The sequence below is a fragment of the Malurus melanocephalus genome, unplaced genomic scaffold, assembly GCF_030028575.1.
Source record: "Malurus melanocephalus ecotype Western Australia unplaced genomic scaffold, MMel_1.1 scaffold_414, whole genome shotgun sequence".
Taxonomy (NCBI): domain Eukaryota; kingdom Metazoa; phylum Chordata; class Aves; order Passeriformes; family Maluridae; genus Malurus; species Malurus melanocephalus.
In genome coordinates this window covers 424,960-452,232 of record NW_026623646.1, presented here as the reverse complement: position 1 = coordinate 452,232, position 27,273 = coordinate 424,960, and the positions used below count along the sequence as shown (strand labels likewise).

General features: G+C 37.0%; 1 protein-coding gene across 6 annotated transcripts in view; it reads left to right on the top strand.

Annotated features, from left to right (window-relative positions):
* CCDC171 (coiled-coil domain containing 171) overlaps positions 1-27,273 on the top strand; it is a 146,441-nt gene that overhangs the window by 28,384 nt on the left and 90,784 nt on the right. For 5 of the 6 annotated variants that reach the window (XM_057379641.1, XM_057379644.1, XM_057379640.1 and 2 more), the window contains 7 exons: positions 1,711-1,803; positions 3,135-3,295; positions 8,714-8,852; positions 16,067-16,169; positions 22,018-22,121; positions 24,850-24,939; positions 26,769-26,969. In XM_057379641.1, the coding sequence (XP_057235624.1) occupies positions 1,711-1,803; positions 3,135-3,295; positions 8,714-8,852; positions 16,067-16,169; positions 22,018-22,121; positions 24,850-24,939; positions 26,769-26,969 (891 nt within the window). The remainder of the gene's footprint in view (positions 1-1,710; positions 1,804-3,134; positions 3,296-8,713; positions 8,853-16,066; positions 16,170-22,017; positions 22,122-24,849; positions 24,940-26,768; positions 26,970-27,273) is intronic. The other variant, XM_057379643.1, reaches the window with a different exon arrangement.

The window sequence follows — 27,273 nt, the reverse complement described above, 5'->3', positions numbered from 1 at the left end:
GAAGGAGATCCACAATCTCTCTGGGTACTGTGTGCCAGTGCAYAGTCACTGCACAGTAGAGAAGTTTTTCCTCATGTTCAGGTGCATCAGTTTGTGCCCATTGCTTCTTGTCCTATTGCTCAGCACCACAGAGCAAAGCCTGGATCCATCCTCTGGCTCCCTCCCTTCAGAGGGGACCCTCTCAGTCATCTCTGCTCGAGGCTGAACAGGCTCAGCCATCTCAGCCTTTCCTCTTAAGAAAGATGCTCCTTAGTCCCCTGATCATCCTTCGAACCTTCCGCTGGACCAGCTCCAGCAGCTCCGTGTCTCTTGTCCTGAGGAGCCCAGAACTGGACACAGCACTCCAGATGTGCCTCACTGGGGCCAAGTAGAGGGGCAGGATCATCATCTTGACCTGCTGGCACTGCTCTTGCTAATGAACCTCAGGACACCAYTGGCCTTCTTGGCCACCAGGGCACACTGATGGCTCACTGCTGGAAAACTTGTGATCCACCAGGGCTCCCAGGTCCTTCCCCACAGAGCTGCTTCCCAGCAGATCAGCCCCAGCCTGTGCTGGTGCCTGGGGCTGTTCCTCCCCAGGGCAGGACCCTGCATTTGCCTTTGYTGAGTTTCAGACAGTTCTTCTGTGCCCCTCTCTCCCCTGTCGAGGCCCTTCTGCAGGGCTGCTCAGCCCTCTGGGCTATCGGCCACTGCTCCCACTCTGTGACACAGTGAYCCTGCTGAGGAGCCATCTGCCCCTTCATCCAGCCACTGATGSARAACTTAMACAATATTGCACCCAATATTGACCCTGGGGACACCACTGGTGACAGGCCTCCGACCTCTGGTCAAAGCTCTGAGATCTCCCATTCAGACAATTCTCAGTCCAACTCACTGTGCTCTTATTCACCCTTCTTACTTTGTCCATAGGATGTTGTGGGAGACAGTGCTGAAAGCGTTGCTGAAGTCCAGTTAAACAATATCCACTGCTCTTCCCTCATCCATCCAGGTAATTGTCTCCCATCGTGGAAGGCAATCAGGTTGTCTAAGCATAATTTCCCTTTGCTGAATCCATGCTGACTTCTCTGACCAGTTTCCATGTTGATAGAGATGGCATCCGGAAGGAGGCACTCCATAATATTTCCAGGGATTGAGGTGAAGCCTGTCAGGGCAGTAGTTTCCTGAGTCCTTCTTACCCTTTATAAAGACATTCTTGTTCATGAGAATAATCTTAGCAATATGAAAGTACAGTGGCAGTATTTGCTGTTTTTTTTTTAATAAATATGTTAAGCAGATACCTTTTTGAAGAATCTTCTCTGTCCATCATGTCTTATTTATGAAATGGTAGATGCTYTATTGATACCTCATATTTTAGAACATACAGCATGTGGTTACTTTGCCTCAGGTGAGCAAATAGTGAGGCACTAGGTAGAATATTTAACTTGGTCTTTCTGCTTTCCAACCCTAGTTGCAGTTTTCTTGATTACAAAAAATGCAGCAATAACATGATACTGTATCAATTTATTTAACTAAACAGAAAATATTAATTTAATAATCTGTRTAGTAAAGATTATTTCTATGTGTGTTTCTTGGTGTGAATTGTCACAGTTCCAAGGTAGTTCAGGTATATCAGATTGGAGTATAGAGTTCCAATATAGTTAATGAGTTGAATAAACTTGATGTCATGTTATGATCTCTCTGGACTTAAATATCCTCAAAATGTACTTTTAGGCAGCTTCAGTGAGAACAAAGAAACTGGAAGAAAGCATTGAAGCAGAGAGAGCAGCACATTTAGCATCCAATTTCACTTCAGAGATCATTCAGGTAAACTTTTTGTTAAATATTTTATAGAAGCTTACAGTAAAACATTTGAGGATGTTGTGAAGACACAATGCTCCAAAAAATTAAGAACATTTGCTCCAGTGAAACTGCTAAACAGATTTATTACAGTAAATGTCAAAAACGTAAAAACTAATATATAAAAGAACAGAATAGAAGAATATCTCCTTTTCAGGGGACTTTAAAATTATTAGAATAAATAATAAAATAAGATGTCACACTTGTAAGTTTGAGAATTCCCAGTAGTATTTAAATAGTGAGGGAAAAGGAAATGTTTCACAATTTTTAAGCACTATACTACTGTTTAAATATTCTGTCCTGTATCTTCTGAATGGGCACTTAAGAGCTGTTTGGAGATATTCAAACATACATCTAACATCTCTARAGCGTATTGCATCCTGAAACTGCATTTTCAGACATAATTTCTCAGAGTGCATTTTAGCTTAAAAATTATGGTACTTGCAGTTACTGGTAAAGATTGATTATATGAATTAATATAGTATGCATACTTTAAATTTTTGTATACTTAAACTGTATCATACAGTGTTGGACTCAGTAGAGCAATTAGTGTTTATTTAAAAAATTAAAAAAACTAAATCGTGATTGGTTTGTGATATCATATTTGTTAACAAGTGTACTGGCCTTTTGAAAAACTAAGCAAAACCCCCCAGAATTTGGTATCCTTTTTTTCCTGTTTTCCGAGTAACAAATGCCAAAGAAATGCCATTCTTCAGTCAGTTATTTTCTTATTATCATGTTCTTTTGTATGTACAGACACATTTTAAAAGTGATGAATTAAACTAGTAGAAAAGAGTTAGTCTTCTTAATTTCCTTTCTGTTTCTGCAACATACAAAGGAATTGAGACAATAACATTCCTTAAACTTAGAAACTTCTGTTTTATTTGTGAATAAAAAGATCTTTTCCTTGTTTATATACATGAACAAGCTTGAAGTGTACTTTGTTCAGAAAGGAAGTGTGGCCTTTATTGTTAGTCCCACACTTCATGAGTCTATTTRAACATTAGAATACCCCTGGAAAGCTTCAGTATTAATAATAACTGAAAATGGGATAACCCAGACACCTTCAAATGAGAACAGAAGATACTTTTCATCAGTRTATCCATTTGTCTCTGTTTTGAACTGTATGTGTTCCTACATTTTTACACGTGTTCAAAGTTTTTTACATGTTTATATGCTTCTATACCAAATTAATAGAATATACTTTGCTGTGGAGCAGAAAGACCTTAGAACAGCACTAAAAGATCATGTTAATCTTTCCTAATTTGCTTTGATTGCTTTCTTATCACTTGGTGTAGTTACGAGTTCGAGAACTTGAAGAAGCTGTGCATGTGGAAAAGGACAGACGAGCAGCAGCTCTTTCAGATTTAGAAACACTCAAAAAGGAGTTCAAAGGGTTAGAAAATGCATATGAGAGAGAAAAGCAGAATGCCCAAAAGAACGTGGAAAAACTCAATGTGTAAGTTCCCTTTTAAATTCATCATAAAATGGCAGGAGACAGTTTGTCTGTAAGTACCACTTGTAGTTTGCATTTTGTATTGTTTTCAGTCAGTATGAGAAAACTAAATCTGATGCAATTTCCCAAACCAACCTGAAGTTTAGAACCTAGTATTCCATCAATAACAGGTCCATATCAGTAACCATGTGAGTGGGTAAAGAAAATAACTGATCTGTTACTGATTATTTTGCTGTAGCAAAAATATTGAAATTGATAGTTATGACAGGGTCCTGTCTTCTGTGTGTTTGRGAGGAGTGTAGGAAAGCACATGTGGCAGGGTTAGAACAGATTCTTTTACCCTGTATACACTTATATTCTAATGAAAATATTATTTTTCACTTCAGTGAGCTAGATGAATCTTTTAAGACTCCTATTGAGAAGTTGTGTATCATTTCTAGTGGTTAATCTTCATTTTCAGCTTTTGAATGAGTGTGGAAAGTGTTAACTAGGTAATGAAAATAGAAGAAGGTCTGAAATGTATGAGAGGAGATAAAATTACCTGGGATTCCTTTTCCTGCTCAGCACAATCTGCTTTTGGAAGAAAGGTTTTGCTATATTCCCCGGGCAGATATAGGATGCATTGTACTGAGTCTTCTTCCTTGGCTGAATCAAGTTTCTCTTGGGGTGAGAAAATGTCAGGAAGAAGAATGGTGTTGTAAGGCAGAGAACTGAGCAGTGGGTGAAATAAAGGATAGTAGTTGGTGAAATTTAGGGAAAGAGGGAGTTTAAGAAGACATRAAGTGGGTGGCACACAGTGGGGGTGTGGGAAGAGACTTGAGGTAGCAGAATGGCTTGAAAAGACAGTTTGCAACTCTCAGTCTAGGATTATGTGGGTTTGTACCTAGAGGTATTTGTGGACTTGCTCATATAACCAGTGGAAGGGAGAAAAGAAACTAGTTTCCTTACTAAACAGGAATATTGTGGCCTGTGAACAGGAATATTCATGCTTACAGAGATGTTTTTAGCGGTATAGTTGAAAGTTGTGCTATATTATAAACATCTTAGAGCCCTGCATTAAAAAAAGGTCAAAAGAGGTCTGAAGAGGTTTCACATTAAAAAATGGAAGCTTTTTGCTCAAAGAAAATGATAATTTTTTTTATAAAAATTTGGGAAGTATATTGTGATAGTAATCTAAAGTGATGTTGCAGGAAAACTGTAGTCTTCTCAGCTGTGAAACTGAGTAAATATATTCCAAGAGTCTCTGTAGTTCTAAAAAAACATCAGTTAATTGAAGTGTAATCTCGTCTTGTCTGATCATTTTTACTTTGAGCATGGGTTCTCTGTCAGCAAAGACATGCCACTAAACTGATACTAAATTCTTTGCCTTTTCTTGAATGTGAGAAGGCCTGGACCATTGATTTAACAGTTTATTTCTTTTTTATTGCTTTGCTTTAAAAATGCTCCCTTTTTCCAAGCCAGCTTTTTTTTTTGAGGAATGGCTGGATCAGTAGTTTTGTATAACAGGCTACTTTGTACTGTCTGAGTTTTTCTTGTATGTAACTTTTATTGTTACAGAATGTATGGACTATGTTTTTGTTTTTTTTTCGTTTGGTTTTCTTAGTTTTTAATTTGGTGTGGTGGGTTTTTTCTTTTCCTTCTGGTAGGTTCCCGTGCAGAAAATATGAAAAATTAATGTTAAAAAGTTTTGTTGAGTGTTCTTTCAGTGTTCATTCTTGAACCATTTCTTCACTTGTTCAAAGACCTAATATTCCAAAGTTCATCTTTGTATTGAGCTTAGATCAGAAAAAGTTGTCATCCTCAGTGTAATATGAGGCTTTTTTAGCTTGGTTTTTTTTTTTTTTTTTTTTTTTTTTTTTTTTTTTTTTTTTTTTTTTTTTTGACTAATGCTTGTTAAGCTGGAGTAGTTTTCAGTCTAGAAAAAATTGTCCTGTCTTGTCGACACAGCATCCAACATAGCTTTCTTTTGTCAGTCAGGGAGCTGTTAGTATGAATATGTTCTGGAAATCAATAGATGATAATAGATATAAAATATTAGCTGATTAGCAGCATTTTTAATGGTAGCTTAAATATCTGTTTAGGTATTTTCCAAACCACTAAAATTCTACAAGTTTTACCACAAGATTTGTTCTTTAAATTTTAGATTAGTAAATTTAGTTAAAAACTGTGAACATTTGTAAGTAATAGTTTTCCAGTTAAGTCTCTGAGATCAAACTCTTAAAAGTGTTTTTCTGTATTAGCTTATTCGGACCAATATAAGGATGATGGTTAGATATTGAATTGTATTGTGCATTCAATCATGGTTTGCTCTTTGTGAGAATCTTTTATCTAGGTGTATGAAGATATTTCTTTGAGAATTGAAGGGGTTGTATCTATGATATTTTTGATCCACAAAAGCTATGTCTTTGAAAAATGGTAATAACTCTTAAATGAAAACGTTATCCTCAAAAAAAGATTTTTTTTAAGAGAGTATATTTCTTTGTTTGGAATTACTGCAGGAAATACCTGAATATGTATATTTTTTGTACTTAAGACTATGAAATACAGCTTTTACAGTTATGGTACCATTTGCCTTAGGATCTTCAATATTAGTGCTTACAGAGAAGTACATACTTGTGTTACTAAAATGCAGCATGAACCTTAAAAATCCTTCCCTTTTTGCTCTAAACAAGACAATTATGTTCAGTGTTTCTTTTTCAGGGAAGCAATTTGCCCTATCCTAGAGTTTTTTGGTCTAAACCAGAATTTATGCCTGATTGGGGCAGCTGTTCTATGGGTTAATTGAATATGAGAATAAATACTGTCTAATATCTAAATAATACTTTTCACTTCTTGTAATCATGCGTTGATTCAGRCAATCCTAGCAGCTTCTGCCATCTGAGTTTTCTGAAAGCAAATTGTCCTCTGTGGTTTCAGAGGATGCAAATCTTTCCATGAAAGTTAAGACAGTTAAAACAATTGGTGGTTTTGTTAAAAGGTCTTGAAGAAATGTGAACAGCCTATTCTCGCAATTTTGTTCGTCCAGACAAGGAAATTTCCTAACCTCTATAAAGACAGGTAGTGCAGGTCAAGCTTTTTCTGAGGTGGACATCAATCTACTCAGTTCCCTTGAGGCAGTTATATGGTGTGAGCAGGTACTGCCTCATCTGTTTCCTGTGCCCTTTTTATTCTTTGAAGCATACAAGTGTCAGTAACATTGGTGAATATCAGTGATTGCTTTCACGGGACACCTTCTGAGAGAATACAAGAGCCTTTGATCTACTTACCTTTGAAGGGTCTGGTCCTTGGACTTCAGACAATGTCAGGATCTTGGCTTTTTCTTTTAAGACATAGTTTGGCATCCAAACATATTTTCTCTTTTTCTGGATGAGTTGCATGGATTTATCTTTAAGCCTTAGCCAAATGAAAATCTTAGAGATTTTCATTTGTTGTGCTAGAACACTTATATGTCTCTTTAGCTGAACTTGATGTAGGTGAATAACGTTGAAGCTGGAAGATATATAATGCTGTAAGAATTCATTTTCTGAGAAAAAAAGGTAGTTGTAATAACTGAAACCAAGCAAATGGTTTTCTGAGTTGCATAATTTGTTATTTTCTTAGAAAAAATACAGTTATAATAACCAAAACCAAGCTAACAGGCTTTTCTGGGTTGCATAATTTATTAATTAGCTCTGAATCCAGTAGCACTATGTAAATTGGAAGCAACATGGGATTTGGGTCTCTGTGTGAATTTACTTTCCTTGAAGAGTGAGAACATGACATAGAATAATTTGGAACTGCTTCTGCTGTGTTTCTGAAAGCTGTGAGAGCAGAAGCTGCTTTGGGGGCCTGGAATAGGCAGATTTTGAAGAATAAGAAGTAAACACCTACATCTACAGCAAAAAGTCAGCCAGGGTGATGTAGAAGCACATAGGTATTTGGAGGACTGATGAAGCTGTCCTTCAGCTAAAAAGATGCATTGATCTGTAACAAATAAATCAAGGTAAGAAAGTGACAATATTGATTCAAAAGCATCAAAGTTGGAAGAACTTTGAGCCCTTTGCACTACTTTCAGTGCTAGGGAAACAGGAGGGATAGGAGAAGAGACAAAGAGAGCTGCTGAGAGCTGCATCAAAGAATAGTTCAGGTTTGAAAGGAATTGCAGGAGATCTGAAGTCCAACCTGCTGCTCAAACCAGGATCGGCTATGAGATCAGGCTGTTTAGGGTTTCATCCAGCTAGGTCTTGAAAATGTGGAGAATGGAGATGGCACAACCTCTCTGGGAACCTGTTCCAGTCTTTGACTGTCATAAAGTTGGAAGACATTTCTCCTTGTATGAACCTCTTTGAATTTAGTTCTTGTCCTTTAGCCAAATACTGCTGTGAAGTGACTGACTGCATTTGCTTGATGACCTCCTTTTAGATACTGGGAGGCCTGTTATACCCCATGGTGTTCTCTCTTCTACAGCTTGAACATGCCATGTTTCCTCAGTTCTTCCACGTATTTCAGCCTCCAACCGTGGTGGTGACCATTCCTTAGCCCACTCCCAACTTTTCTTCCTATGTTATGAGGGATGTTTTTAGTTAAAAGTGGTCGTTATCGTAGATGTGTTGTAATGACTGTCAAATAGAAGGTGATTTATCATTTTCCTTGATCGGCCTATGCTGTTAATACAGCCCAGGATGCTGTTAGCTATCTCCACTCATATGCCATGCTGCTGATTTGTGGCTGTGTACTGTGGTTACCAGGTCCTTTTTGAGCATAGTTGCTATTCCAGCCAGATGTATTCACATCGCTTTAGGGTGATCTTGCTTCCTAAATTCACGTCTTTGTGCACGTTGTTGCATCTCACAAGGTTCATTCAGGCCTGTTCTTTCTCTATGACCAGAGAATGGCAGCTCTTTGGTTGAGTGCATTTATTGTATTGTGTCATGTGTTATCCACACCTGGTTCATTGTTAGGCACCTATCCAGTCCCTTTGCCACACTACCCAAAGGGAGCCCTTCCCCTGTCCCCAGAAAATGGCATGAGGTGGTACAGAATGACCTCCACATTCTAGCCATGCCCATTCCTGGCTACTGCAAAAATTTACCCTGTTTTCGCCAGAACCAGGGTGAGAATAGTCAGGTACATGGATACTTTAAAAGCAAACTTTGTGCTTGAAATCAGCTTTGTTGGTGCAAGATGTGGTGTCATCTTTCTGAAGAGAACTAAGATGTTTATTAAAATGTGATGACTTCTGTTTATTACATGTAATCTGGAGTCCATGTCCAAATGAGCAAATTAATTTATAACTGGAAGTCTAAAACAAGCCTTGGTAATGGAAAAGAACATAACCATAACTGAATAGCTTTTCTTAGAAGGAATAGATAAGTTTCTAATATGTAAAATACTTGACATAAGTATTTCTGATAAAAATATTCTAATGTTGAAATTTTCCAGATTAGAAAGAGAATGCTTCATCTCAAACAATCAAATGAAAGAAGTAATTGAGGAAAAGAAGAGGGTAATTACAGACCTTGCTGCGAAACTAGGGAATGAGGAAAAAAACTGCAAAGAATTACAGGGGGAACTTGAAATGGTAAGACAAAAAGCCTTTGGCACACTTTGTTTGGGTTTTTTTAAACATATTGTGAACATAATCTGCATTTGCTGTGCTGAGCTGTGGAATAAATCTGACTTTGCATTACTCTGGTTTTATTTATACTACATTTTGTGAAACAGCAGCAAATACAGCTAAGATAGAAGTTAATTCAAAACGCATTTTAAGAGATACACTAGGTATTTAACTTAGTAGTTATTTGCAGAAAACAATTATTTCGAAAGTATGTCTATGAGTCAATAGTAACTAGTCTTTGCACTCCTAATGAAGAAAGCAGTTTGTAGATATGGATTATGATTTTGTGTGAAGAATGTTGCATCTTTCTACACAAGCTTTCTTCTCCTCAGGCTTGATTAGCTACCATTGCAGGCTTGCTTATTTCTGTTTCACATAACATTTTGTTTTTAGTGTAAGCGTTTGACTGCAAAAATGTTTGAAAATGTCTTCTTTGAAAGTGATGCAGTTTTTACTTGCTTGTTCTTTTTTTTTTTGTTTTGTTTTGGTGTGTATTTTAGATGATTATTTTGAAATATTCTCCCTTTTATATGACCAGTTGGTGCCTTCCAACTGTCTCTGCCCACCTCAACTTTGAAGAACCATGTTACCGTCCTCTTTAATAGCAGAAGGGTCAAAGCAAAAAGCTTACGATATCTTCATTAATGATATAGATGAAGGGATGGAGAGAAGCTTCAGCAAATTTGCAGATAATGCCAAGCTGAGTGGTGCAGTTTACACACCTGAAGGATGGAGTGCCATCCGGAGASACCTGGACAAGCTCAAGGAATGGACCCATGGGAATCTCCTGTGATTTAACAAGGCCAAGAGCCAGCTTGGGTTGGGACAATCTCTGCTGTCAAGGCAGGCTGGGGATGGACAGATGGAGAGCAGCCCTGGGGATAAGGACTTGGGGGTTCTGGTGGGTGAGTGGCTGGACATGACTCAGCCATGAGCAATCCCAGCCCAGAGAGCCAAATGTATCCTGGGCTGCATCCAAAGCAGCGTGGGCAGCAGGGGAGGGAGGGGATTGTGCCCCTCTGCTCTGCTCTGCTGAGACCCCACCTGGAACACTGCACCCAGCTCTGGGGTCCCAGCACAGGAGGGACAGGGAGAGTCCAGAGGAGACAGTTAGAGAGTCCAGAGGAGGCCACCAAATTATCACAGGGATGGAGCAGCTCTGGTATGAGGAAAGGCTGAGAGACTTGAGATTGTTCAGCCTGGAGAAGAACTGTTCAGCTTTGGGCTGACATAACTGGGACCTTCCAGTTCCTGAAATGAACTTACAAGAAAGACGAAGAGTGACTTTTTAGAAGAAGAGTGACTTTTTGGAAGGCATAGAATACCAGGACAAGGGGAATAGCTCCAAACTGAAGAAAGGTTTACATYAGACATTAGGAGAAAATTCTTTATTATGAGGATGGTTAGGCACTTAAACAGTTTGTTTGCATAACAGAGAAGTTGTGGATGTCCTATCCTTGGAAGAGTTCAAGGCTGCATAGGATGAGCCTATGAGCAACCTGCTCTAGCGTTAGATGTCCCTGTTCACAGTAAGAGTATTAGATCTAGTGGGAGTTTAAGGTACCTTCCAACCCAAGCTATTCTATTATTCTGTGATCTAGAAAACCTTATCTCTCTTCATTGTGTAGTAGCATTTACAGTATTTCTGTACTTAGCCATTTTTTTCTTGCAAGTTTCTCTTCCTTTCCTTGGACCTAGAGTGTAGGAGTTAACCATGATCTCTTCCCTGCTGCTGACGGGCTTTGTGCTGTTGGGCATATAGGAACAGAGATCTGCATCAGAGAGTCTTCAGATTTTTTTTGTGTTTTCAGTCGATGGAGTTGTTCCATACATTGTCTAAAGTTATTCACTTCTTAGGTAGATTGGTAATTAATAAATTGAAGAAAAATAAAATTTTCCTCCCTTTTCCTTTTGGGAGAGCACATCTTCTTCACTGTAAGCATTATTAAAACACATTTGCTGCCCTAGCAAACCTGAAAAAAAAAAACATTTTATCAGGCACAAAAAGAGTACCAAGAAAAATTCTTCAGTGAAACATATGTTATACCTGACAAGAATTCAGGACAAAATTCTGTTCATGCTTAAGTTTTTGGTAATGGCAACAGTAATAAGTAATAGGTAATAATCAGGTATACTCAAAATGAACATTGTGTTACTGAAATGTAAATAGATTGTCCTACTTGAAAGAACTGTCTAATTCATACAGCAGGTTGTTTTAATTGTTTTACTGGAATGATTTCAAGCCATAACACTGTCTTGAACAGGTAATAATACCACTCATTTTCTGAGTAGTTGTATTTGTGTATTTGTTTCTTCCCCTTTTTATGGAATCTATCAGAACTAGCATAGTTTGTGTATAACTTGTGTAGTAGATTACACACAGCCTTTTTCCCTGTGGCATGTAAATCTTCCTCTTACACCCAAGTCTGCCATTGTGCTCTCTTTGCATTTTAGCTGTCCATAAAAGCCTTGTAGGTTATTGTACGCTGAATGTCTGAACAGAAGTGTTTTACAGTCTAGTTCCAACACATGCCTTAACCTTGTTCTTTAACAGAAGTGCCTTAGATATTGACTGAACAGACAGTGAGGTACCTTGAGGATGGTGATTCKGTTCTACAAATTCTGTGGAGTAGAAACTGGTACTCAGTTACAAAGATGTAAATGTCATCTATGAAATTTAATACGGACAGAGCTTTTTCTTTCAGTTAAAAAAAACACCCTAATCCTGATAACACACTCTTCATTAGTTTTCTACTAATGATTGTTAAGTGTTGTTTTACCTTGATTCTTGTCTTTCTTGCCTTCAGATGGCAGGGAGTGTTCTTTCCCAGGTGCTACTTCTATTGTTGTCCTAATTTAAGAAGACTAGTCAGTCTGAAGCATATGCTGAAATGATCTTTTGCAAACAAACCAGTTATGTAATTTATTCAGGAAGTGCAGAGGTCACTCAAGGTGTGATGTCTGGGTGTTGGAAGACAAACATCTAAAATTTGAAGTTGCAATTCTCAAAAAATCTTTCTTGACTTAGAAAAAAAACCAAAGCCCAAAACCTGAAGAGATACTTTATAGCATTCTGTCCCACCAGAAGTGGTTACAAATATCTTTTTAGGGAACAAGAAGAGTTTAAATTAGACTTCAGCATTTTAATTAATGTGTTTCAGGTGATTAGAACTGGAACACTAAATTTCTTAGAGACTATATTTAATTTCCACATGACCTGACCCCTCTATAGATTTTTGATTATTCTAGCTGATAGAAGATAATAAAAGAATTATTCAATAGTTCAATAACTTTTCAATAATTTTCAATAGTTCAATTATTCAATAGTTCAAAAATAAATAGTAGCCCAAGGAGAGAGTTTGTCTGTGAGGGTTTTGTTTCATTTTGGTTTGTCACAATTCTGACAGTGGAATAATTTTATAAGTAGTCAGTTTTCCTAATAGTTCAGATTATCCTTACAAATGAGGATATTAAGAATTTGGAAGAAAGATTTTCTCCTCAATGGGGTCTACCGTATTTTTAATAAAAAATGTTTGCTTTCTATTTAATTTCTTAAAAAATGTGATTGTGTTTTGAAGTTGCTGATTAAATAAGTATGTTGCCAAACACATTTTCTGCTGAAAAGTTTTAGTCCTAGGGTTGTTTTGTGAAAATAGGAGCCTTTTTAAGGRTATGAAGTTTGATTCAAGGAAGCGTTTGGTATGCTAAAACTCAGCATTTGTTCTAGGTTCAGAAAGTATGATTTTCCTCCATGTTACTAGGTTTTTAGCCTCCAGTTTGGAATATATTGTGAAGAAGGGCATTGTCTTTGGGGAGTATAGGAAACACTCCTAGCATATTTTGAGAATTTTAAGTTCTGAAGTTCATGGAAACTTAGTGATCTCAGGGACCTGAAATACCCAAAGGCAGGTTCTACCAGTGAAGACATAGGTGAAAAAAGCAATGAGAAGTCTTTTTCTCTGCCCTAGTCAGCCGTAGTCACTCTCACTGCCTCATTAGCAAAGGGCCCACATTTTGCCTAGTCTTCCTTTTGCTGGTGGTGTACTTCAGAAAGCTTTTTCTGTTGCTCTTCACATCCTATGCCAGATTTAAGTTTGGGTGGGTTTTGGCATTCCTAAACATATTGCTCAAGGCTTGAACAATGTCTCTGTCTTTTCTCCAGTTTATTATGTCTGAACAACCTTTTTTATTCTTCCTATTAATACTTGAACTCAGTGAGTAGTTTCCTGCATATCCATATTTTTCAAGGTTGTTTTCAAGGCACTTTGTAGGTTAAGAGTGGTCCATTCTGATGTACAGGAAGTCAAGCAAAGTGGCGGAAGGCTTACTTAACAAATATTCTTCACCTGTTTCTGTTATCTTTATATGATGGCTTTAGCAACTTTGTCACTTGATTTCCCCTTTGAAATAACCTGGAAAACATCTGCACCTTTACTTTTCCAGTAGTTCTATAGGAATGGCATCCCCTAACACAAGCAGGTTGATGGATGGAGTTGTTGAGAAGGATTGTAATCACATCTTCTGGAATAACTGAATTTGTCAGCTGCAGTTGATTATGTTTGACTCTACACTTGTGTACACCATTTTCRTTTTCAAAATAAAGTGTTATGAATACTCCCTGTGTTTGTTCAGACTGAAGAAATCTAAGGAGGTAATAGCTACTGTAGTGTACTATCAAGTGGGTGTTTGTGGAGAAGATTGAGCTATACTCTCTGTGGATCCATGCATTAGAAATGTAAGAGAAAACAGGAAAGTTCTAATTACCGGTAAGGGAAAACAAAAAAACTTCACAACGAGGATTGTGAGATGTTGGAGCGGGTTGCCTGGAGGGTTTGTTGAAATGCCATTTTTGCGGTTGCTCAAAACTTGATTGAACAAGGTTCAGAGCAGCCTAATCTGACTTTCAAGCATACTGTCCTCTGAGAGAGGGGGAGTGGGATCAAGTGACCTCCACAGGTCAGTTTAAATTGTTTCATGATTTTTATGGCTATATACATTATTATTAGATATCTGTCAGTGAGACATAAGAAATCAGATCAATAATAGATACTTTTGGACTCTTAAACTGTGCCTGGATTTTCAGGGGTGTATTTTACAGTGGCTTTTTCTTCAGTTTCTGTTAATGGGGACAGTGATTGAAAATGGAGGTTAGAAAGGAAAGATACTAAATATTTTGCAGTTCAAGTGTAGAGAGACTGGCTAGTCCAAGTAATTCCCTTTTGATCTTTATTGCTGTTGAAAAAGAGACTAAAATTGGTGTAGGAAGTGTAGATGCAATTAGCAAATAAAGCATAGGCTTCTCTGTGAAGGCTGAATAGACTGGAATGCACTGACTAAATTATGGTAAATTAACTAAACAAAACGAAAAAATTAGATGAGAAGATTGAAAGCAATTCTCACATTTGACTCCTCTATAGGAACGTGTATTTCTGGGAAGATTTAGTCTGACCTTTGTGCTGGAGTGGTTGAGTGGCTTATGTTAAAAGAGTATTTATTTTATTGTGATGTTTTCATATTGTTATATTTTCTTATTTTTGTTTTGTGAGGCCTTTGAAATGATGTCAATACATTATGGTAAATCACTTTAATGTGCTTGCATCCCATAAAATATTTTTACTGGATCTCAATATTTACAAGCTGTATTTATATAGATAATTTTATGGAGTAGGAATTAAACTTTAGTTATTTTTCAATATATAGAAGTGACTTGGAAATTCTTTATGAAGTGTAGTACAAACTCTCACACAAGGAAAGGCATGTAAATGCTACAGGGGACCTAACACTGAAATACACATATGAATAATATATTAGTTGATATACAGTACATATAATTAAAATTGAAAGAGTAAAGCAAATTTATAAAATATTTAAACTGAATAGTGAAGAACACTGCAGAGAATTAAATGTATTTCTTGTTTTTTTTTATCCTGACAGTTATATGCTACCAGTATGTAGCAGTTTTCCTGGGGAGGATGTTTCCCACACATGAGAAATTGCCTGGATTCTTTGACATGCAGTGAAGCATAACTAAAGCAATAGTTTCTAGATATGATAGAAAACAGTAGGATTTTGCTCAATAAAAAAGTTTAATTTTCCATTACCAAGTAGAAATGGAAACTATGCAAATATGTGTTAGAATTTAGATTATAAATAAATTGAACAATTAAAATTGAGCAAAGATGTCATGAGACATCTTTGACCATAACCTTTGTCATAAGAAAATTGTGAAATTATTTAACGCTAGTTTCCTYTKRAWTKGGGGGGGGGGGGGAGTGGAGGAGGTGGGGGTGGTTGATTTTCATTTGTTATTGCTGATTTTAGGTTTTCGAAATTGCTGAGGTGAATTACTTTTTGTCAGTTGGGAGTTAAAATCATTTATTTCCTTGAGAAGTCAAAAYTACATATCCCCAAAAGGGCCTTGGTCTTGTCTGGAATTATGGATCATGTCTTTGAAAACTGCAAGTTATCAGATATAAATTGAAGGAATGATTTGGGATAGTCTTCCTGTTGCAGTGATCTAAAAAATCTGCTGTAGTACATTTCCGGTCTCTGAAAAAAGTTGATGTCTTGATTTGAACAAAGGGCTTCACTTAGTGGAACTTTCTTAAAGAAAATTCAGTGATAGTGGCTGAAGAACTCTGTAGCTTTATATTCCATGCATAAGGACAAGTTTTTGATATTGAAGAAATCCTTACCTAGCATGGAAGGTACTAACAATTGAAGTAGGCAGGTTTGCAATGAGCATAGGTGTGGGATTTGACTGAGTGCCAAATCATGGATTTCTAGCCTGTCTGCCAGTAGTTCGGTGTCTTTCTGGATGCCCTTGTGGGGTGTAACAATAGATTTCACTGCTTGCATAGATGGTCAGAATTTAATGTCCATTAACATACTTTTAGAGCAGAAGATGGTGAAGACTTAATTTTTGTACAACCGTTTTTTGATTTTCTTTTGAAATCCTTAAGTTTTATATTGTGTGTTTCAGGGTTCTGTGTTACTTATTTGTTATGTCATATTAGGTCTCTTGGCTCAAGAARCAGTGTAAAAAGAAATATAGCAGAAATTTAAATTTAAAGAGAAATGAGTATATCACTGTGACGTGTATTTCTTCTGTTTACTCATTTTAATGTGTTTCTCTCCCCACCCCCTCTTGTCTTGTCTGTTCCTCCTGTCAAATAAAGGCCAAGAAACACCAGGTCTTTCTAACAGAGACGTATGAAAACAACATGAGAGAGCTGGAGTTACTCTTGGACAGCTTTGCTATGTCAGGCCAGCGGACAGCAGGTTAGTTGAAGGTATAAAATGACAGATGCATCTGTCAATGTTCCAAAGTCACTACATTGTGGGAATTCTGCAGATGCCTCTTGCATTCCCTCTTCTCAACATGCTTTGATTTGATGACATGATAAGAGCAGTTCTCACAGCAGTCAAATGGCCTTGCTAGCTGAGAAAGGGTGACGGATTGTGGACCTGCTGTTGTCAGCCCAGAGCTTGATTTACAAGTGCTGGGGCGTATATGATCGGTCAGAAAAGGGCTCACTTGCTGTGCTCTAAATCCAACTGAGAAAAAAGTCCTTACAGTATACCTGCAAAGGGAACAGATGTTTTGCCTGAACTGAGCCAAATTCTGAGGCAACCTTCAGCAACTTAAAGGTCATATATTCAAAAAGGTTGTGTAGGACACATGATGCAACACAGTACTTTTTACAGTTGATTGTGGACCATTACTATGTTGCATTGATTTAATCTGATACAGAACAAATATTTCTCTGTTTTCTTTAAAATTTATTGTATTGTGGTTGTCACTCTCCTACTTGGCTTTATATATAATTATTGTATTAGACCTAACAAACTGCTGCCTGGTTAAACATTGGAAATTGTGGCTAACACAAACAAGCTGAACTTTAGCATCAAGCTAGTAATTTTTTTAAAGATGAAAGTTGCACAATTTTTAAAATCTTCATTTAAAGGTGTGTATAAAAGTTAYGTTATTCCTGTTAGAAAAATCCCACTAGACACAAAAGACTTTCAGTTTGCAGTGACAGTAAACAGGAAGAAAGCAAGTAAAATGTGGTTTACAGAGCAAATGGGTTTATTTTACATATATCATGATATGTTTTTGCACCTTTTAGGAACAGCAGACATAAATGGGTTTTTAAAAACACTTGGAAATGAAGATACATTTTTTTGTATCTTCACAAAATCACTTTCTATGGCCTGGTGCTGTTAAATTTCCATAAAGAAACAACTTCTTGGGGTTTCTCTTGTCCTTAGAAGGTGAGCCTTGAATCTGTGATACATTGTGATTTCATTGCGTAGGCTATATGATTTATTTTTTTTTTTTGGTACTGCTATTACTCTTATTCTGTAATTATACATGTAATTACCATGGTCATACCTGTAGGTTTACGGTTGAAAAACTCTTCAAGACTATATATATGTTTTCCACAGCTTTACAATGTCCCACATGCTCACACAGACTTGGGTAACTCTGGGGGCAATGGGATGCTGCTGCCGAAGTGCAGTTTCCAAAGCACCAATTGTCTTTTGGATGGTAAACCTTTCTGAGAACAGCTTTGATGTGTTTCTATAATATTAGAGATTCGGTAACAGTACCTTCAGTATGAATTTACTTTGTTTGAGATGAACTTAAAAAAAATTGTTTTAAAGAGATCTTTTWTTCAAGCTCTAGCATCTCTGCATTGGCTCTGTTGAGACAGATGGTAGCATTTAGCTTTGCAGTGGATTGAATGAGTCTTTATAGCTAATATTAAAATAGACATTGACTAATACATTCGTTCTATATGTTTGCTGTGCTTCTAAGTGTGAAACTTACTTTTACTGCTTTTGCATTATTATAATATTATTATGGTGCACTTAGGAATTTTTTATGTAATAGTACTTATCCAAATTAAAAAAAAAAAAATATTGTATTTGAAATGGGAATGCCTATGTGCCAATAAAAGTAAAAACCTTAAATAATTCTTTGCATTCTAATTACTAGATGAGGGGCTACATGAGTCACAGCTGACCGGGCAGTCTTGTTCTTATTGTCAACTTTGAACTCAAGGAATTGAGAGATCTCCATAAAAACCTGTCAGTATTGAAGATCCAACACTAGAGATCCAGCCCCTTAATTGAGGTGCTATTAGGTTGTGATTATTGGGCTACAAAGTAAAGAGAAGATAAGACTATATTTTTAAGATAATGTTGTGGTTGATGCTGGCCCCATGCCAGACACCCAGCAAAGCTGCTCGCTTGCTCCCCTTGCAGCTGAACAGAGGAGAGAAAATTTAACAAAGGGTTCATGGGTTGACATAAGGGCTGGAAGAGATCACTCATCAAATACCATCAAGGGCAAAACAGACTTGACTGAGAGATATAAGGTGAATTTGTTACTATCAAAATCAGAGCAGGATGATGAGAAGCAAAATAAGCCCTTAAAAACACCATCCACCCCACCCATCCCTCCTTGCCAGCTTTACCTTCTACCCCATTGGCACAAGGAGACGGGGAATGGGGGTTGTAGTCAGTTCATTGACTAAGACCTCTGCCGCTGCTCAGGGAGAGGAATCCTTCCCCTGCTGCACTGTGGTGTCCCTCCCATGGGAGACAGTTCACTGAGAAATTCTCTGATTTGACTCCATCTCTTGAGCAGCAGCATGAGTATCTCTGAACTGCTGCAGTATGAGTCCATCCTACAGGCAGCAGTCCACCCCAGACCACTGCAGTGTGGCTTGCTCTTCCTTGGGCTGCAGTTCTCCCAGGACAGGCTGCTCCAACCTGGGAGCAGGGCCCCTCTGTCCACAGGATCACAGCCTCCTTCAGACRTCCTCCTGCTCCGGTGTGGGGCTGCAGAGGGATCTCTACRTTTCCATGGACCTACCTGTATGRGCTGCAGGGGCACAGCTGCTTCACCACGGGCTGTACTCTGGGCTGCAGGGGCTTCTCTGCTCCAGAACCTGGAGCACCTCCTGCCACTCCTTCTATACTGACCTAGGTGTCTGCAGAGTTGTTCTTTCGCAAGTTCTCACTCCTGCTCCTCTGTAATCACAATTAAAACTGCCCCACAACCTCTGTTTTGCTTTATTCCTAAGTTGGTTATCACTGAAACATTGCCACCATTTCTAATTGGCCCAGCCTTGGTGAGCGGTATGTCCATCTTTGGCACCACCAGCTGGTAGAAGCCACTACCATCTTCACACAGCCGGTAGAAGCCACCCCTGTAACCCCCCTGCTACCAAAAACCCAGGCCATGCTAACCCAATACAGATTAAAGAGTTTTAGAAAATTTTTTWAAAAGTTTATATATGTCAAAATAACAAGCGTAAATCCATGTCTTCTCTTCCAGTGACCTTTGTAATTCCACAGCATTGTTATTCTTATTGGTCCATTTGCATAATTTCACTTTGTATCTTTCAGTATATCATATCTTGCAGTTTATCATATCTTGCAATTATTCAGCAACAGGGTTTGTTCTTAGGGATGTTTGTTTTCAAGTAAAAAGGTAATTATGGTTGTAGTAATCTGAAAAAAAGTGAAATGAGTGCAAAATTTTAGGAGTATTAGTTACTTTGAGTTAGCATCACCATTTAATGCTGAAACACAGCATTATATGAACTGCTGCGAAGAAAATTAACTCTTTCTTAACTTGGCCCAGTAGATCTAGCAGAAGTCTGAAGGAACAGGTTTAAGAGTTTACTTACTTGTATACTTCTGTTAGACTCCTATGGAACTTGGCATTTTCCCAAAATTCTTCCCTCAAACTCTTGGGCAATGCTGGGCAATATCTTCAAGTACTGGGTTGAGTTCTTTATATCATTGCTGATATGGTGTTTCTGCAGCAACAGTGCATCTGGATTATGTTGCATGTCTTCTTCATAGTTGTATGAAGGCAGACAACATAAAAGGCAAAGCAGCATTAAAGCAATAGGCTTGTTTTCAGCTAATGTGGGTAGGCTGAATCTGGTATTTCTGTTGGCAGATTGAGCTGCCTTGAAATAGGGTTGCAGCAAAGGCAAGCATGGAAAGTTTACTGGTAAAAGACTAAATTTGGCAAACATTTTGCAGGTTGGGTCTTAAAAAATAAAAATACCTTATTTAGCTTGACAAAAAACTATGGGCTGGAAGATAACTGCTAGATTGACTTAATAGGTGTTGTTTTAAACTGAATGAAAATGGTATATTACCACTCCTCTAGAGCTGTGAGTATCAAAAAATAATATTTATTTTTTTCTGTGCAACAAGATTAATGCAGAATGTTCCTACAAKGGCTAATGGCGAGAAATTAGTCTTGTGATTGTGAAGACTGGACTGGAACTCTGTGCTTAGCTATAACTGTATTTAAGTGATAAAAATTATAGTAAGGTGGCACTTGTCACTTTCTTCAATGTGAAATCTAAGCTTCTCAAAAAAGGTCAGATTTTATGAATACTTCTTAGATTGGTTTTAAGTGTAACACTGTTAYTTAGGACATCTCTAAGGTTTATAGGGTTCTGGAGTCTCATTAGGAAGATCTTGCTTCTCTCTGACTCTGTAGACTTTAAGAAATTGCATTAAGTAGGTGGAGTGGTTGATGGAACAGAGCAGGGGTCTGTCACTGGGTTATGCGTGCTGTAGAGCATATCTTGCACCTATTACTGAAAGCAAWCTTGCAAATATGTGTGGCTTTGACTTAGCTGTGACTTTGACTGTAACACCTAGTCCAGCCTGAATAGCTCTCTATACTTTCTGGTATTATCAAAGTGTTGGAAGAGAAGAGACTAAGTACTTGAAAGAATTTTCAGAGTGGTAGTTGTCAGTACTTTGTAACCGTGGATCTATGTAAGTCCTGTTGGTGCATTATGTATAGCCTACAGGTGAAATCTCATAATTTGTATACAGTGGCTTGGTATTGTGCTTATCAGTTAGCACTAATTGTAGAATTCTTAGAAAATACTCACCCTGCAAGCACATAAGTGCACTAGCGCCTCTAGCTGGCGAAGTTTCATGTTGAGCCAAAGAGAAGGCTTAGGCTTTAGAATCTGATTTGACTTTATGAACCACTCTGTCTAAATTGCTTAATGACAAGGGTGATAAACACCTGTATCATTGTTTAGTTCTGATTGGAGTTAAGATGGTTTATCCTTCCTGGATTTCAAATGYTGCAGATTTTTTGACTTTTGCAAAATAAGGGTGCTATGAGTTTTGCTTATAGAAAGCTTGTGGAAAAGTTGGTACTATAATTTCTTACAAAAGTACATTATAAATGCTTCTTAGGCATATAAGTAATCCTGAGAAGAATGATCTGTCATCATAACCTGGTGTTGAGGTGTAACACCAGGGGGAAAAAAAGTTTGTTCTGGGAAACTGAGTATCAGCTGACATCTTGCGATCTCTCCATCAATACAATGTTGTTTTGCTTTCTTGGCACATTGTTCTGTGCACTTTGGCATGGTCAGACTTGTTCATATGTGTCTAATTAGGACAACAAGATCAGAAATCTCCATCTCAAGGTTTAATAAATAGGTTTAGTGGATATATAATGGATATATCAGATTTATAATTGAACCATTATGTAGGACTTTGCAAACAGATAACCATTTTTTTTTATTATTTCCCTTGGAATGAAATTCAAGGTAATTTAAAATATTTTTAAATCCTCTCCAAGCATAACATCATCATGTGATCTTTGGCTTGCTAAAGCTCTAAGTAAATGAAGTACTGCATTATTATATGCATGCTTAGTCACAACAGCAAAATAATGTCAGGAAAAGTGTAACTTCTTGACTTTCAGACATGTTTTTCAAAGTATRTAACTGTGTGGTTTTGAAGTTGGCTTGTCTGACTCAATGACACAGGCTTGACCACAGTAGAAATAATATGTGAGATTGCATACCAAATGCATTAGGTATAAATGTAATCCAGAATTCTAAGTTCTGTATCTTTATTAAAACTTTGATACAACTGTCTTTTGGCTATATTTGCTGTGAAAGTATGGCTGTATAGCTGTATCTGTCATGGCAAGCAAGGCTACTCTTCACTGTTCTGTACTGTCACTGAAGCCCTAACTAATTCTAATACCTCGCATCCAGGGTGAGTAGTTTTCTCTCTGTGGCTTTAAGGCTTAATTTTCGTTCCATGTTTCCTTCAGGCACTTGTGAGGACAAAGATAAACCTCTGAGCTGCTCTGTCGTTGAGACTTTGAGGTGTACCTTGACAGCTTACCAGAACAAGCTGGAAGAYACATCTAATGAGGTAACACTTGTGGTGTTTGGCTCTATATGTATTGCATTTGGCCTGCAGCAGTACATACACTTTGTTTGTAAAAAGGGGCAGAAGAGTGAGAATGTTGAGTTGACAGCTCCAAGTATACCCAAAGAAAAAAATTTCTGTTGCTGCTATTTCTCTAAGCTTGCCCTACAGTGAAATTTCATTTRCATTTGTGGGGACAAGGAGAAGAGTTTTTTGTCTAATTTAATTTGGTTTTCTTGTTCAACCTTTGGGGTTATTTTCGGAAAAAAAACATGTAGGATAACAAGCCATTCATATATAGGATTTTAGTTAAAATATAATGATCTAAGAGTGCGGTGGAATATAATGCAGTATTCCTAAATACACAATGGTTAGCCTCARTAGTCATTGCTAATCAGTTATGTAAGTGATCATGATCTCCTGTACTTTTAAAACTGGTATAATTTTCGAGGCGAGTGTGTTTTCAATGTAATCTCTTTGGGAGCTATTTTGTGGTCCTTTCAATTAAAATAGGACTGTTACATACTTTTTAAAGTCATCTAAGAAAATAATGGAAATATTTCAGTTTTGGGAATCTTACCCTTGAAAAAGGCAGATGTRACACAGTCCTACTGCCCTTTTATATCACTGACTCAGAAGTTACAATCTTTCATTTATTTCGTTGTGTGTTTTGCTGGTGTGACAAAATTACTYTTCTTGGGTGTAAATGTTTTATTAATTTGTGGCTTTAAAGACTGTAGAAAGACATTAACTGCACCATTCAACATATTGTACAAACTTGTGATTAGCTAGTCTTTGAATAAAATTGGCAAGTACAGAAAACCAAGGTGTGATAAGATTGTAAAAATGCCAGCACTCCGTTTCTAGGTTTTGTCTTTTGTTTTGACAAATGCATAGTCTAGCTAGTCACTCCACACATTAAAGGAATTAAAAGAGGAAAAAAAAGAGAAGTATATTAGCTTTGCCCGTTTTATTGAGAAAAGAACGGGCTCCCACAAAACCTTTGAGTTTGTTCAAGGGGTACAAAAATAAGTGACCATGGAAACAATTATACTTTTTAAACAGCAAACACTATTAAGTCTCTCCCAGTGAGATAAGAAAACTGATGTGTGYAGTCATTATGAAACTCTTCTGAGACCCAGGTCTGGAAGCTGAAGAGTAACTAGGAACATATTACCCACAGCGAATTGTTATTTGGGAGGAGGAGCATCACGTGATAGGCAGCACAGTTGAAAAGTCGACTCAGCAGGCTTTGGCTTAGTGATGTGCTTTGTTGTGAAACTGTGCCAGAGACAGCAGTGGGGAGACCAAGGGGGTGGCTTCTAAGAAAGCAAAGAGAGTGTTCTGACAGAAAGAAGAATGAACTGTCAAGGAAAATAAATCGCAAGCAGAGCAGGACCAACAGATGACCTGCCACAAGACTTCCCAGTAGGACTGTGTGTGACTGACCCTGAAGTTGTCATATGGAGCCAGAGATCACTGAGCACCTTCATGGAGCACAGAAAGGGCAGTGCTCTGTCCTTCTTGATTACCCCCACCCCCACAGAGAATGCTGCTTTTGCCTTTTTATATGTTAGGTATGGTTAATAATAAAACTTTTTAATAATACAATAATGCACAAGGGGACTATGAAGGGCACTGTGCAATAAAACTGGGATGTTTTAATACACAATAGGAAGGGTTTTGGTAAGCAACACAACAGTAAGCAATTTTTACTGGTTCTCTTTATAGAAAGATTTTCAACAAGATCCCACATATTGATAAATTTATAAATGTATGTGTACACCTGTATGTATATGTGAAATATGCTGGTAAACTTGTTGTGTGTTAAACAGTAGATTAAAAGATCTAGTTAATTTGTGTGACAAAAAGGTGTAGAAGTATAGTGCAGATACCAGAATATGTTTGAGGAGAGGGAAAAGACTAGTACACCAGACTGGAAATATTCCAATAGCATTCTGTAATTYAGTATAATTATTTCTAAGTGTTCTGCCTGTTCTGATGTCAGGTCTCCTGACATCAAAATATAAAAATAAACATACAATTTAAAAAATAATTYATAAATTTTGTAAATGGGGTGTTCTGGTTCTAAGTTGTTCCTTAAGTGTCAGGTGTAACCAGTATCATCAGGTAAACAAAGACACACATTATTTTGATATGTTGTTATCCTTTTGGAAAGTAGAAAGTGAAGCTAGTACACATTATGGTACCTCAGTAGATGTTAAGCAACCTCTAAGATGGTTGCTTTTAACCCTGCAGTAGTCACTATGCCTCTTTGGAACATTGCTGCTTTTCAGAGTATGTGGATACTATCCAGTGCTCAGTAAAGAACCATCCTTGTAGCTGCACAGTTTCTGCAAATGGCCTCTCACTTGAAAACTTATTTTCTCAAACCACTCCCCAGAATTCATTATCTGAATTTATTATGCTTTCAAGTGTATTTCAGAGAGTTTATGTTTTTGTCAGATATGTTGAGGGTTAATAGGGTAGGTAAGAGTGCACTCCATTTGGGATTCTGCCACTACTCTTTATTTTAAATCATTAYAAAGAGTTACTTAGTGCTTTTGTAATGGCATCTTATTTAGATTGTATGGAGTACAAAAACTGTTSAAGGAATTGAAATAATTTTTATTTTTTTACTTTTACGTACAAAATCCTTCCTTTATATTATATTGAAGGGATCACTGCAGCCTTTCTGTAAAAGCCTGTTTGACCTCCATATTTTTCACAGCTTGAGAACACGAAGGCTTTGTGTAAAAAGATGAAAAAAGAACTTGAAATATCTGAGGAGGAAATGTGTGCTTTACAACAAGACCTTAAGGTATGGTTTAATGAATTTAGCATAAAATTTGAAAGTTCTGCGAAAGGTGTCTTTCTGGATTAAAGGTATCTTTTTTTCTTATCAGAGTAAGTCTCCATGTCATTGTATTCTGTTGAGAAAACTAGTTTATCTTGCAAGTTTGTGTGAAGCTATGCTGCTTTATTCTGGTTACCACTGTAAACTACATTATTTAATTCTGGTTACCACTGTAAACTGCATAAATGCATTGGTTGCACTTCGGAAATTATTAAAATAGGTTTATAAATTTGCAAGTTTGTTTTATATTGAAATCAGTATCAGTAATCTTTTTCTTAAACTTTATCCTTAAGAAAAGGAAAAGAGGATTTAATTGTCTGTATTTTTATGAAAGTATATTTTATTAAAGATGTCCATTCTTTTGTTAATTTTTTTTTTGTTTGTGTTTATCAGAAAGGTCAGTGCATGTGTTGCCTCAAGGTGTCTTTAATAGCTGTAAAGTGGGCAGCCTAAATTTCTTAAAGCAAAATTTACCTTCTTTAATTTTCTTTAATTTTGGAACAATAATTTTTTGATATGTTTTTGGATGACACCACTTTTGTGATTTTCTGTCTGTTTAAATCAACAGCCAAGGGAGTGAACATGTCCCGAGGTTGTGGTTTAACTTATCTCCCAACTAGCATCATATAGTATTATTGCCAAAATAGAATGTCTCTGAACCCAGTATTTTTCAGATTCTTTTACTGAGGATATGCTGCTTTATGTTTTTGTGAAGAGTTTCTTGCAATGTTTATTGAATCTTCACATTAATGGATACTTGCACATGGTGTGTAGTAATTAGTTCTGAACTTTCTTTACTAATTTATGTTCAAAAGATTTAAGACTTCGGCTTCTGTTAGAGCACCTTTTAAAGTCACCTAAAAATTCTGCAAGCCTTTGCAAGAGATACTTGTATTCTTCATGCAAAAATTGAACTTGCTGCACACAGAGGGTACTGGTTTTTATGCAATATGGCAGTTCTCAGTCTCTCTAGATTTTTGATAATAGTATTGTGTAGATGATCTAGAAAATCTAGAAAGCACTTGTGTTAGAAATGTAATATTTCTTTAAAATTTTAATGTTTTCATTAAGAATAGAAGTTGTCTGATGAATTTGGTAGTGCGTTTTGTATGATTTTTTTATCTATGAAGCTATGATTTTATGAAAAATAAATGGTGCTTTCARTATAACCTTTTTGCAGACCTTAACAGTGCTGTAAATCCAGTGTATCTGCACAATATTTTGGCTCAAAGTGATAGTGTATAAAGTTCTTTGTTTACCTAGTAAGATTTTGGTGCTGGTAACATAATAGTTGTATTTATGACCATTTCTGATTATTACTTACTTCCTGTGATCAAGCCTACAAAGAGGCTTGATCCTCACATGATGTGATCCTCACAATTTTTTATCTTGTATATGGGTAAGAACAGCTATGTTGCTTACAGAGTGAGCTGTAACAGAACAAAGATTCGCTTAAGAAAATAATGAATCTTTTCAATAGCTCTGAGAGCTTTGCACTCTGCAGAGGATAAGTTGGTCCTTGTAGTCTGCATCTCATTTGTGGGGGCAGAGAGTACTCTGAAGATCACTGCACCATGSAGCCTTTACCAGTCAGAGATGGATTTCCAACACTGTCTAGTTGCAGAAGCTATGGAAGARGCCTACTGTCAATTTTGAAATTCTGTTCTTATCCTATAGTCTTGTGAATACATGTGGTCATATGACTGTTTACTTCCTCAGATGATAAGCAGTGGACTAAGGTAGCATTTTATACAGTAAAATTTTTACCAACCTTTCATGCCTGTGTTTTACAGGAAGCTCAGGATATCATGGCTGAAGCCAATAAAGAGTTAAACCATCTGCATGCTAAGTGTGCAGACAGAGAGACTTTAATAGAAACTTTAAAAATGGAGCTACAGGATGTACAGCAATGCTGGGAGAAAGAGCAAGTACGTGCCACAGTATCTGAAAATGAAATCCAGAAGCTTACCAGGGCTTACCAGAAGGATATGGAGGTATTACTAGAGACAAGATGACTGTCAAAGAGTCTTTATTTAATCTCAGCTTTATACATTTACATACATCAGATGGTTACTCTTAGTCTTAACAGATTTATCCCTAAAATATGATTCTAAGATAGGTATTTTGAAATATGTGTTTAATATCTACAAATCTCAGGACATATTGGTTCTCCTTCCTTCTGTATCTGAACTAATAGCTTAATCATTCTAGTATTTTGAATTTTTGAAAAACAGGGTTTATTTAAAGAGCTATATCTGCTGAACAATTACTTCTTTCTTTCAAATTAAAAGTTAAAAG